The sequence below is a fragment of the Toxorhynchites rutilus genome, chromosome 3, assembly GCF_029784135.1.
Source record: "Toxorhynchites rutilus septentrionalis strain SRP chromosome 3, ASM2978413v1, whole genome shotgun sequence".
In the NCBI taxonomy this organism is placed as follows: domain Eukaryota; kingdom Metazoa; phylum Arthropoda; class Insecta; order Diptera; family Culicidae; genus Toxorhynchites; species Toxorhynchites rutilus.
The window spans coordinates 235,848,891-235,860,903 of record NC_073746.1 but is presented as its reverse complement, the minus strand read 5'-3'; the positions used below and the strand labels follow the sequence as shown (position 1 = coordinate 235,860,903).

At 39.4% G+C, this 12,013-nt stretch overlaps 1 protein-coding gene across 1 annotated transcript; it reads right to left on the bottom strand.

The window, feature by feature from the left end:
* Window positions 1-7,483: 7,483 nt before the first annotated feature.
* LOC129776105 (UMP-CMP kinase) lies at window positions 7,484-9,777 on the bottom strand. The gene is made up of 2 exons (XM_055781511.1): window positions 9,169-9,777; window positions 7,484-8,327 (listed from the first exon to the last, which is right to left on the bottom strand). The coding sequence occupies exons 1-2, from the start codon at window positions 9,649-9,651 to the stop codon at window positions 7,983-7,985; spliced, it is 828 nt and encodes a 275-aa protein (XP_055637486.1). The 5' UTR covers window positions 9,652-9,777; the 3' UTR covers window positions 7,484-7,982.
* Between the last annotated feature and the right edge of the window lie 2,236 nt (window positions 9,778-12,013).

Sequence of the window (12,013 nt, the reverse complement as noted above, 5' to 3'; positions counted from 1 at the left end):
ATTGAAAGTACAGTAATTTACACTTATCTCGACATTTAGCTAATTGGACGGACCTGTAATGCGACATATTTAGTTGGACATTTTTGTTAACATAGAGTTCGGGGTCCAAATTATGACCCCACATTTAAAGTCGACACTGTACCACTGTCATCGCAAATGTTCAATTACAGGTGTGAAAGCTGTGGCGATTGGCAAATGCAATCGCTAAACATAAAGGTTTAGCCGAACAAGATGGGGATATCGAGAGATAACAAAACAATAAACTCTTTAGATTGAAGATAATTTTGTGATCCTGAAAAGGACCCTTTTTAGCCTGCATGTGAATCCAACGGGCGAACAAATCGTAATGAATGTATTTTTTTGCCATCGCTCTCTTTTAACGCTCATTCGTTCGTCTCGTTGGACTCGCCCCTCTGGCTGAGTCTGCCGATTTGTCTCTATCCTGTGAGTGTGTACCGCTAGAGTATAAAACACGCGGACCCCAAAAAAATATCTTATTTTCTTTCAAACCGTAAACCCGTGTGGTTGTACGGCATCGGCATCCTGGACGTAACAAAGGAGGACAAGTTAAGGGAAAGGCAAAGTCTCACTCGAACCGTGCAGGTCTCCAGTTCCCTGTTGGTCGCATTCACTGATTGCTCCGCAAGGGTAACTAGGCCGAACGGATTGGTGCCGGAGCACCAGTATACCTAACAGCAATTATAGAGTATATAGAGGCCGTCGGAGTGCTCGAGTTGGCTTGCAAAGCTGCTCACGACAATCAGAAAACCCGCATCAAAAACAAAGCAGCTTCGGTTCGGCGCTCATCAAGGCAACAATTAGTTTCAGTGAGTGGCAAAGTGTTTCTCCGGCACGTCGCATTAAATGTAATTTACTGAACAACATGTCACAAGCTGGATGGGAAGAAATTTTCCAACTGTGAAAGCTGTGGCGAGTGGCAAACGCAATAGCTAAACAGGAAGGTTTAACCGAACAAGATGGGAATATCGAGTGATAACAAAAACACAACACCAAAGGTTCTTTTCAGAACCATCAACATGTTCATAAAGAGTAAACAGTAAACTAATCCATTATTCAGGTAGATAGGTAGGTATTCACGTAGGAGAAGAAAATAAAACAATATATTTAAAATATATATTTAACAAAAGCTGTCCCCTTTGTATAGTCCTACGTCACTCCGGTTATGTCCCCGACATTACCCACCCGTCTTTTTTTGGCAGAAAATTTGTTTTATACACAGATCACCAGCCACTCACATATGGTTTAAATCTAAAAACTCCAAACAGCAAACTTATTAGATGGAGACTCGATCTAGAGGAATATGATTACGAAATCAAATATAGACCAGGTAAACAAAACACGGTAGCAGACGCTCTATCACGTATCATTCCTGAAGAAATAAATATTAATGAGAACGACGACAATAATTCTGACGCCGCAACCGCTCATTCTGCTGACACAGATGATAGCGAATTTGTACCAATGACCCTTCGACCTTTAAACGTTTTTTCGAACCAGATCATTCTTCAGATAAGTGAGCAAGAAGAGGAAAAATTGGAAGAAATTTTTCCAAGAGTTTTCAGGCGAACCATTTCAAAATGGATGTTTGGTGTACCAGCCTTAATTAAAATTTTTAAAGAATACATGAACCCAAAACAAATCAACTGTATTATGTGTCCAGACTCTTTAATCCCATCAATCCAGGTAGTATACAAAAATTATTTTAGCAGGAATAAAATATTAAAAGTTAAAATTTCACAATTATTACTAAAAGACGTCAAAACCCCAGAAGAACAAAATGACCTCATAAGAGAGACCCATGAACTATCCCACCGAGGAATTCAAGAAAATTTCAAGGAAATGACAAGGAAATATTACTTTCCAAAAATGAAACAAAAACTTAGACGATTCATCATACTTTGCGAAGTATGCAATAAAAATAAATATGAACGTGCACCATATAAAATCAAACAAGGAGAAACCCCAATACCAAAGGCACCTTTAGAAATTATTCATCTCGATATATTCATATCCCAACCAGATATGTTCATGTCAGCAGTCGATAAATTCTCAAGATTTGCCGTTATTTTACCACTAAAGAGTAGGAATATACAAGACATCAGGGGAACACTTTTGAAATATTTTAGCACTCACGGTAAACCTCAACTCATCGTCTCAGACAATGAGCCAGCCATGAAGTCAATCGAAGTGAGAGGACTTCTAGAAGACCTAAGAATACAAACATATTTTACACCAGTCAATCATAGCGAGACGAATGGGATTGTGGAAAGATTCCATAGTACTCTCGCCGAGATTTTCAGATGTATCAAGGATAAGTATAATTACCTAAGTAGTAAAGAAGTTTACAAAATTGCTTGCACTTTATACAACGGTACAATACATAGCGCAACCAACTTGAAACCAAGAGAAATCTTTTTCGGTATAAAAGATGGCGAAGAAAGGCCACTTGAAATGGAGAAAATTATTGAAAATCGTAACAAAATTTACGATGACGTTATTTTAGAACTTGATAAAACTCAGAAAAGAAACATAAATCAACATAACAAAAACCGCGAAAATGCCCCCGTGTTGCGAGAAAACGACAAAATTCATCATAAAGTGCAAGGAATTAAATGTAAAACGAAAAATAAATTCGATGCGGTTCAAGTCGTTGAGGATAGAATCAAGACATTCATAGATGATTCGAACCGTAGATTACATAAATCAAATCTAAAGAGAATTAGAAAGTAACATAATCTTCTTACTCATTTCAGAATCATGCAGCCGATTCCATATGTCATCATCTCATTTACCCTCACGTCGATGATCCTATCCCAATCCATACAAATACAGGACCTTTCGACTAACCCTGGACTTTTGACAATACGGACTAAATCCACTCTTATAAAAAACGGACACTATCATGTTTATCATGAAATAGACCTTAGACAATACCAACCACTACTTGACCGACTACAGACTATCATAACTGGACTAAAATCATTTTCAAACATTCAAGATATTGCCCAAATGTTGGTCGTTAAGTACGATGAAATTACAAACATTTATGAAAATATTTTTCCAAAAAATAGAAATAGAAGAGGAGCTTTTAATTTCTTAGGTTCTACTTTAAAATTGATAACAGGAAATTTAGATCAGGATGATTTAGATAGGATTCATTCAGAAATTGAGCAACTCAAATCAGGTAATAGAGCATTAAACAATGAAAACAACCTACAAGCCACAATAAATGAAAAACTTCAAAATAGACTCAACAGAATTATCCAGTCAATAAACGACCAACAAACAAAAATTATGAAACAAATAATTTCAAACAGACAAACAATGTTAGACATACAAAATCATAATCAAAACTTCACATCAATTGTAAAAATTTTAAAAATATCATTCCACTTAGATCAAATTCATTACCACCTAGACAGTATTTTCGAAACTATACAACTCGCAAAACTCAACACAATATCAAGAAGATTCCTAGAACCAGAAGAACTGAAGTTTATTGTAAAACAGTTAGAAAAACAAAACATAACTCTTTTAAATTCAGAACAAGCTTACGAATTTTTAAGCATCAGGACTCTATTCAGAAATTCTAAACTATATTTTGTAATCTTGATACCGATTGTCGAACCAGAGCTTTTCAACGAGTTACTTTTGGAGGCACTTCCAATCAACAACACATCACTGAAACTTCAATCAAACACGGCAATAGTAGGTGTCAACTCCACATTTCTTCTCAAAGGTACATGTCAACTTGTAGAGCAGAACACCCTTTGTGATCGTAGAGACCTCATTGACGTATCCAAAGATGAATGTTACTCCCGAATTTTAAGAGGATTTTCTGGCAAATGCGTTTTTACGAACTATTCAGATACAGATGTCAAACGTATAACTGACTACCACATCATTCTCAAAGATGTTAAAGCAGCAATCATGCATACAGATTGTCAACTCTCAGACAGAGTACTTCAAGGAACTTTCCTAATTTACTTCTCTAATTGCACAGTTACCATAAATGATGTGAGCTACAGCAGTAGAGAATCATACAGCAAACAAACCCCACTTATATTACCCCTAGATGGATTAAATATTGAGAAGACCGCCTTCGAGTCTAACATAACTTTGGAGAAGTTACAAGAACTTCACCTCCGAAACCGTCAACGAATGGAATCCATGGAAGATACAACTAAAATCCAGATATCATCAAATATTGGACTGTTTTTGATAATTATCGTTTCAGCGATAGCTGTGGGTGTTTAGAAATACTGTAAACGAACCGAAAGCACTTTCCAACGGAAATGGTACCCTAGTATCAACATAAGTAGTATCCTGGAGGATTCATCAGCCGAAAGAATCGAACCGGGACGGCTCGATCTTCAGGGGGGAGCAGTTACCAACGGATCCACCAGCATGACCCCAGTTGGCAACGATACCGAGCCATCGTCAAACATCATACATTCATTATTTGGACCCCGTCAGCAGTTAGCACTTTATTGACACCGGAACAACGGGCATCAAGCAGCATCAGCAGAATTCCACCGATAGACAACGACGTTAACTAGGTCACGCAATTCAGCAATAAACATCCGGGCAACGACAACGACGGCGAACGACCCTTGGACTGGCATCGACAGGTATCATATTGATAGGTCAGCAGATTCATTTAGGAAGTGTAGGGTAGAATTAAGTATCGGAAAATAAAGACGATCATTATTGGTCTGAAAGTTGAACAGTGAAGTTCGTTTTCATTTTTTTAAAAACTCGGCCGTAGTCCGCGATTCGTTAACCTATATAACTTGAATAAGTTCAGCATATGTAAACGCTTGTGAAATTCTCACTGGTGAGAAATCACTAAAGTTGGATGCAGTTCTACTTCAGGTGAATAAATTCACCGAAGATATGAATATATTCATTATAGAAGTTCACGCTAGTGTAAACGGTTGATGCGATTTCTATAAATCTCATCATATTTCTTCACATGAATATATCCCTAGTCTAAACCCACCCTAAGTCATCCTCGCTAGTCAACGCTAGTCAAGTCGCTTTTTATTGTGGGCGACTGCCGAAGCAGCTCTAGTCGAAGCGAAGCTACTGAGAGTAGAGTGGAGTCGGTCTTCATTTTTCATCGTCGAAGATTTCGGGCCCTGATCAAGACAACCTTATTCAATCCTTCGTACATCCGAAATATCTTTTCTGTGATATAAAAAATCATCACGGGAACACCTAGTTAAATGCCCAAATGCGTGCGAAATCATATTGTACAATTAACACAAATTTCATCACGAGAGCTTCCACATACAGTAATCGTTCGCTAACTAGTCCTGGTTTAACTGGGCGAACGTTTACTGGTCCTTGGACCAGTTAAAAAGCAGAATTATATAGTATTTACATTTTTGATTGCTTTTCCCTGGTTGTTTGACGAGTATGTTCACTTACCATGGCCTAGGACACTGATGGGAAATCCGCGCCGTTCGAAGATGTCGACTGTTCTTGTTTCCTTTATCGCGAAGGGGAAGGAACAAGAACCTTCGATTTGATCACAAGTTTCTGTTTAGATTTTAAAACCGCGGACCTTGCACAGGTAGCAAAGGGGATAGGATTCGTTGCTCTCTCATCGCTTTGACGTCTTCGAATCTGGTTATGGAACCTTTGATTCGCCGTAGGGACAGCGTCGCTTCAACGGACCATTTTTCCGCCCAGAAAGTTGTGAAGGTGTTGATGATCCATAATCTGATATCGCCTAGCGGTACTTTACGCATTAAAAGCTGTCCAAAGTGACCGACTTTGGCAAAATGGTCTGTCGCTTCATTGTCTGCTATGCCACTATGTTCGGGGAACCACTGCATCCGGCAGCAGATATCTTCTGATAGCGTGTATCCGTAGGTATCTAGATATAGCCGCGCCAACGGCAGAGATGGCGCTAGCCGAGCCGGTAACTATCAGGATCGGGTTGACGGGATAGTTGCAGCTTCGAAGATTACGGCGGCTTCGGCTGAGATCGCTTACCCCGAAACCAACTCCTTGCATCCTTTTGGAGTCGTCCGTGTAGCGAATTTCGTAGTTGTGATATTTTATTGAGACAAGTTCGACAAAGGTTCGCTCCAGACCCACAGCCCTAGCATGGAAGATGTTCCTGATTGTATTATCCACTCGGACCAACGGCAACCTCCAGTCGTTAGTCCCAAACCAAAGCTATTTAGCTATCGGTGAAAGCTTGGAGTATGTTACCTGCTGCAAGATTTCATTCGTTAAAACAGTGAGGTGCGTCTCCTTACCTACGCTGGTTCTAGCGAGGAAGCTTTCCATTCTGGAGACTATCACCGCGTCCACGAGAATGTCAAACGGAGGATTTCCAATTTCAGTGCATACCGAGGCTGCTGGTGATAGCGTTTTTAGAAGTTTATCTCTGGCCAGGCATGTCAATTCGAGACCGTAGATGAGCCGACTATTGATGATGGTTTTGGTTACCCGTAAATGGATTGTTCGGTTGTTACCCCGGTGAGGGTTGGAGATGGTTTTCAAGGGGTTTCTTCAGTTCTTCTTCGCTTCGTCGAGATAGTACTGAAAGTTCAGGTTGCAGTCGACTGCCAATGTGGTCGTTGTAAATTTTGACTCCCGTATTGCAATCTTGGTGTTTGTGACCACTTTTCTGTGCCGAAAGTCGAAAACCTCGTCCGACAGCCCATTTACCGATAACATTGGTAGCTGCCTGGATCTTGTTCCCCACCACTACCAAAAGAATGTCGTCCGTATAGGTGAATATGATTCCTCCCTTCGGTAGTATCCGGGGTACTTACGTCTTAGCGCCACCGGAGCCGAAATTCAATAGATAGCAAATTTATTTTCCACACGGGCACTCAGTTATCTATTGTATTGTTGTTGCCTTGTTGCTAGCACTGTTTTACTATTTTTAGTGCTACAAAAAGCGTATTTGGGATTTGCGGCATGCCACCGGAGCTTCACTCATATTTTAGAACAAAAATTAACCGGGCAAACGCTAACGCTCGGTCAGTCCAAACTGAAGGATCGTCTCCTATGTTTCAAAAAAGAGGCAATCCGTGGAACACAGGTTTGCTTGCGAGAGACCACCGCTTCCGACAATAAAATTGCTATCTATTGAATTTCGGCTCCGGTGACGCTAATACGCAAGTACCGTATCCGAACAGACTGTTCATCGCTACAACAGTTTCTTCATGAATGCGCCTGGAACAGCCTGTTCCCAACTTTTACCTCCAATGTCCGGTTTGTCGAGAAGTTTTTCAAAATGTGCAGCAGATTGCCGTTTATCAGTGTCTTCAGAATTAGTGGAATCGTAGTCGAAAAACAAATTGTCGGCTGTCCAACTTCCTGTGAAGTGTATATAACCTTGCATACAATTCATTTCGTTTTCACCGTGAAGTGGAGTTTGTGATCAGGCCCCATATCAGGACCATAACTTAGTTATGGTAACATCAACGCAGTGAAACACATTCGAGCACATTGATATATTTTCATAATATTCAATTCGCAAAATTACAATCAAACACATTTTTCCTATTTTTGATAGAATAACATTCACCCTGTGCCTCAGCAGGATAATAGTTAAAAGGTTTCTGTTTGCCTACTTCCGCTATTCATCCGAATCAGCATAATTCATCATAGATCAGTTCATGTTTCTTTGCATTTTACGATTCCATAATACTAAACTGTCGTTGCACAATAGCCTTTTTTATCTATACTTACTTCGGCGACAATACGGGTTTGAATGTCTATAAATACTTAACACGGCAGCTACACTAACTGGACAAGCATTATCCGCGTTTTTCGATTGTTTTATTCTTCTAATTGCAGTTTCAGACAACCCGGAATGACTTCTACATGTTTTACTCGGATAGCAATGCATCTAATGCGATCAGAGTGAATGCACAAAAGACTAGCCGTGGTCCACCTGTCCCCCATCACCTAGCAACCGAAGCGGTTACAGCCTAGTTGAGTCCTTCGAAGACAGTTTTCACTTTCTCAAAAACTTCGTTCGGTTCCGGAGTGGCATCGATGGCTTTCACCAAACTTTCCTTCTGATAGTGGCCCACGATCGGCATCGTATCGTTGATGTATGTGTTGAAGCGTTTCTTGAGCGATTCAATGTTATCGTCTGAACGACCACTGCTTTCGCCCCGCTTCAAGCATCGCTGGACGCACTGGTCCTCGGAGCACTCGAAAAAGAGCACAAAAAGCAGCTGCACCTTTTCGGACATTTTACTATTCCAACCCTGCAGATTGTCCTCGTTGCGGGGGAAGCCATCGATGAGGAATTTGTCGTTGCCGGTAGTCTGCAATTAAGATGTACGTTTCAAAATAGCATTTAGAGTCGACTAACGGTAATTTTGAGTTATAAACTGGAATAAAAACGAATGAACCCTGGGCCGGTAGAATTATTTACATTCGAGCTACATTCCAAATATTTTCCAATCAGAAATCTTTTTATTAAATATGTCTTTCCTCTCCACGTTTTCGTGATCATTTCTCGTGTATGGGCAATAACCATCCTCTAAGGCCTCTCCCCTATTTGTCAATTTGCAATAGCCTCATGTTAGTCTTGATTAGAAGTCGGTTACATTACATGGTTACAAGGTTGAAAAAAATGCCATAATTCATTGGAGAGCATGCGCAAAAACACCACCCCCAACACGTACATATACCGCTTCTTGTGTGTAAAAGAAAGGTGTGTTACTGTGGAAAGCAACACATGTTCGCTAAAAATATCATATATTGAACACGCATGTTCAGCATGTTTATAATAGACCTTGAACACGCGACAAAAGTTCTAAAGTCCATCAAATTAATGATAATTCCTCCTACATTGTTGCAATATGGTTCTATTCAATCAGCGTAATTATAATTATCAATTCAGTTATTACGAGCGTTGATGTGCTCTGAGACGAAAACATCCAAGGCCATCCTTGTCTGAATAGTAATATGATCCTCCAATGCAATATTGCAAGTTCATTGAACAAACAATTGCACTTTTCATCTTATCACCAACGTGTGACTGTCAAGGTCAACACTGCGTAATCTGCATAACGCAACCCCACTATCAACTATCACCTAACACCCTCGACAAAATAATCACAAAACCATCCCCCTCTCTTATCAGCAAGTTTAAAAGTATACCTCCTTCGTTTTTTTCATCGCATTCTCCAACAGAGCGCAGGTAATCTCAACTGGCACGATCCGCCCATTGCGGATGTTGTCCTCGATGAGGGTTCCATACTCGGAACCCTCGCGATTCCGCTCCTCGCGCAGCAGGTCTCCTGCCGAGAGATGCGTAAATCCAAACTGCTCCACAATCTTCTCGCATTGCGTTCCCTTTCCGGCTCCTGGGGCACCGAGCACGAATACTACCTTTGGCTTTGCTGAATCACTCATGCTCATTCTACTGGTTAATTCCCCACTGATGACCGGATGACGACTAGTGCTTCCTGTGTGGAATAGCTCGGAGGGAGACGTACGCGTAGCGAATGCACCAACACTACTGACGCGATTGCGAATGTTCTTCGATAATGACCCAGAACAAGGCAGCTGTGAACGAGCCGCATGCAAGGTGAACTGCTCGACGAAGTATCCTAGCGCATGTACAATTTTTGCATTAGTCATGAAAAAGGTATCAATAGAGGTTCGAAATTCCACGGGGCTTCGAACAGCCTAATGTATGAGAAACACAATAAAATTGATAAATTGACACAGATTCCGCACAGAACCGCGAAACGGTAGCATACTGTCATTTGACAGTAATGCTAGAAGTCCAACATTTCATTCGAAGTCTGACTTCGTTTACACTGAAACAAAATGAAACGTAAAATAATTGTGAAACAAAATGAAACGTAAAGTAATCGTATAAGCGTAAAGCCGGGTTCAGACGGTGCGAGTAAGCATACGAGTCGGTCTAGTCAGTTACTGCAGTACAGCTACTCACACCGTGTGAACACATCATGCCAGTTAGTGTCATGTGTGATTCGGCGTGCGAGCTACTTCAAATTTTTTTGAATTTACTCGCACTCGCATCCCTCAAAACGTCAAAAACAGAATTTAGCGCTCGAATCAGGGATGCCAAATCTTTACATTGTCTTTACATGTCTCTATTTTTAAGATATTTGAAAATATGCGAAGATTATTATAGACTTGAAAATTATTGAAAAAACAAATAAAACCCTCATAGTTTCTAAGCGGAATCGTTGTTATTAAACGGTTTTATTTAGCTTGCCCTGTAATCTGTTTGTATGTTTGTAACATGTCCCACATTAGTAGAAATTTGACCCCCTTCTTGTTGACCGATTGATCTGAAATTTGGAACACACCTTTATCTCTGTAGTCATTACAAAACTGCGTATTTCATTATCTTGTAAATCCAAGATAGAGGCCGCTACAAAATGGCGGATCCCTTTCTTCCTCAAAACCTCATCAATGTGGGTTTTCCAAAACCCCATCAATATGGGTATCAAATGAAAGGGCTTGACTAGCAGAATACAGTTATTTAAGAAAAATGCAAATCCAAGATGGCTGCCACTACTAAATGGCGGACTACATAGTTTCCCAAAACTTCATTAATATGGGTGTTGGGGGGAAGCAAACTACGCCACTGATGACTTGATCTGAACCTGCGCATCCGGACGGTGCCACTCCATGACGCACCCAGACAATCATTGACAGCTAGCTGTCATCACTGTCATTCTGAAAACTTCTCTCGTACCACACATTCTTTGCTAATCACAAAAAAGGAGTAGAGATAGAACCCAAAATAAAGTTGAATTCCCAAATTGTTAAATAATTGAATCATCCTGTCGTGCTTTGAATTTAAAACGAGGAGATCAAATGTAGGTAAAACCTAATAATGTAAAGTTCTTGTTTAATTATTGTTTCTCTTAATAAATACAGCTTTGAGCTCGCTATACATTGATAAAAACGCGTGCTGAATAGAACCTCCGAAACCCCCGTAACAATGGGTATCAAATGAAAGGGATTGACTAGCAGAACACGGTTATTTGTGAAAAATGCAAATCCATCAAAATTCTACCAAATGGCGGACTACATATTATGTCAAAACACCATTAATATGGGTATCAAATGAAAGGGCTTGAATAGTAGATCACAGTAGATCATGAAAAATTAAAATCCAAGATGGCCGCAATCACAAAATAGCAATATACTTTATTAAACGGTTTTATTTAGCTTGAACTGTTCGTATGTATGTATGTATGTCTGTAGGATTGTCCCACAGTAATAGAAATTTGACCAATAGGAACTGACCGGATAGGAACTGCTGTCATTTTAAAACTGCTTATCTTGAAAAATCCAATTTGGCCTCCGCTCAAAATCGCTGATTCCATATCATCTCAAAAAAAAGGTTGATTGAGATATGTGTATCAAACCAACGAACTTGACTTGGAGAACACACTATGTATTTTCTGCAATCTACTCAATATCGGTATCAAATGAAATTTTTTAACTGATAGAATACAGTACAATGCCTTTATTGTAGAGAAATATTCTAATGAAACAGATAATGTACTAAAAACTAGAAAATAAAATGAGTAAACAAAAACTTTTTAAATTATAAAATCCATTCATTTTCATTATCCACAATTAGTGATTTCATCATATGTCCCACTATTTTATTTTAGTCTTATCAATGCCCTAGACTAATGAAGGAGAGGTGTGATAACTACTAACTGCAACTTGCCTAATTATTTTCTCTAGCTTTTAGTACATTATTATGTTTAATCACAAATAAACCGTTTAACTTAAAAAGTTTTTTTACTCATTTTATTTTGTTTTGCACGCTGGTGGGGCACGTTTTCTTTTTGAGATAGTTTTCTTGGGATTCTAAATATAAAATCATTATCGGGCACAATTTTCATTCGAAATTCACTCACAACTTCCAAAAAAAGTATTGTTCTAAAAAACAGAATACATATTCCATTTAAAAAAGTAGATTTTCATTCATTATTTTAGTTTTTGA

What these genes read in the sequence shown, in the direction of transcription:
- LOC129776105 (XM_055781511.1), bottom strand. Translation starts at nt 9,651, where the DNA reads ATGACTAATGCAAAAATTGTACATGCGCTAGGATACTTCGTCGAGCAG. An exon ending in CGATGAAAAAAACGAAGGAG is followed by an intron (nt 8,328 to 9,168) that starts GTATACTTTTAA and finishes TCTTAATTGCAG; the next exon opens with ACTACCGGCAACGACAAATT.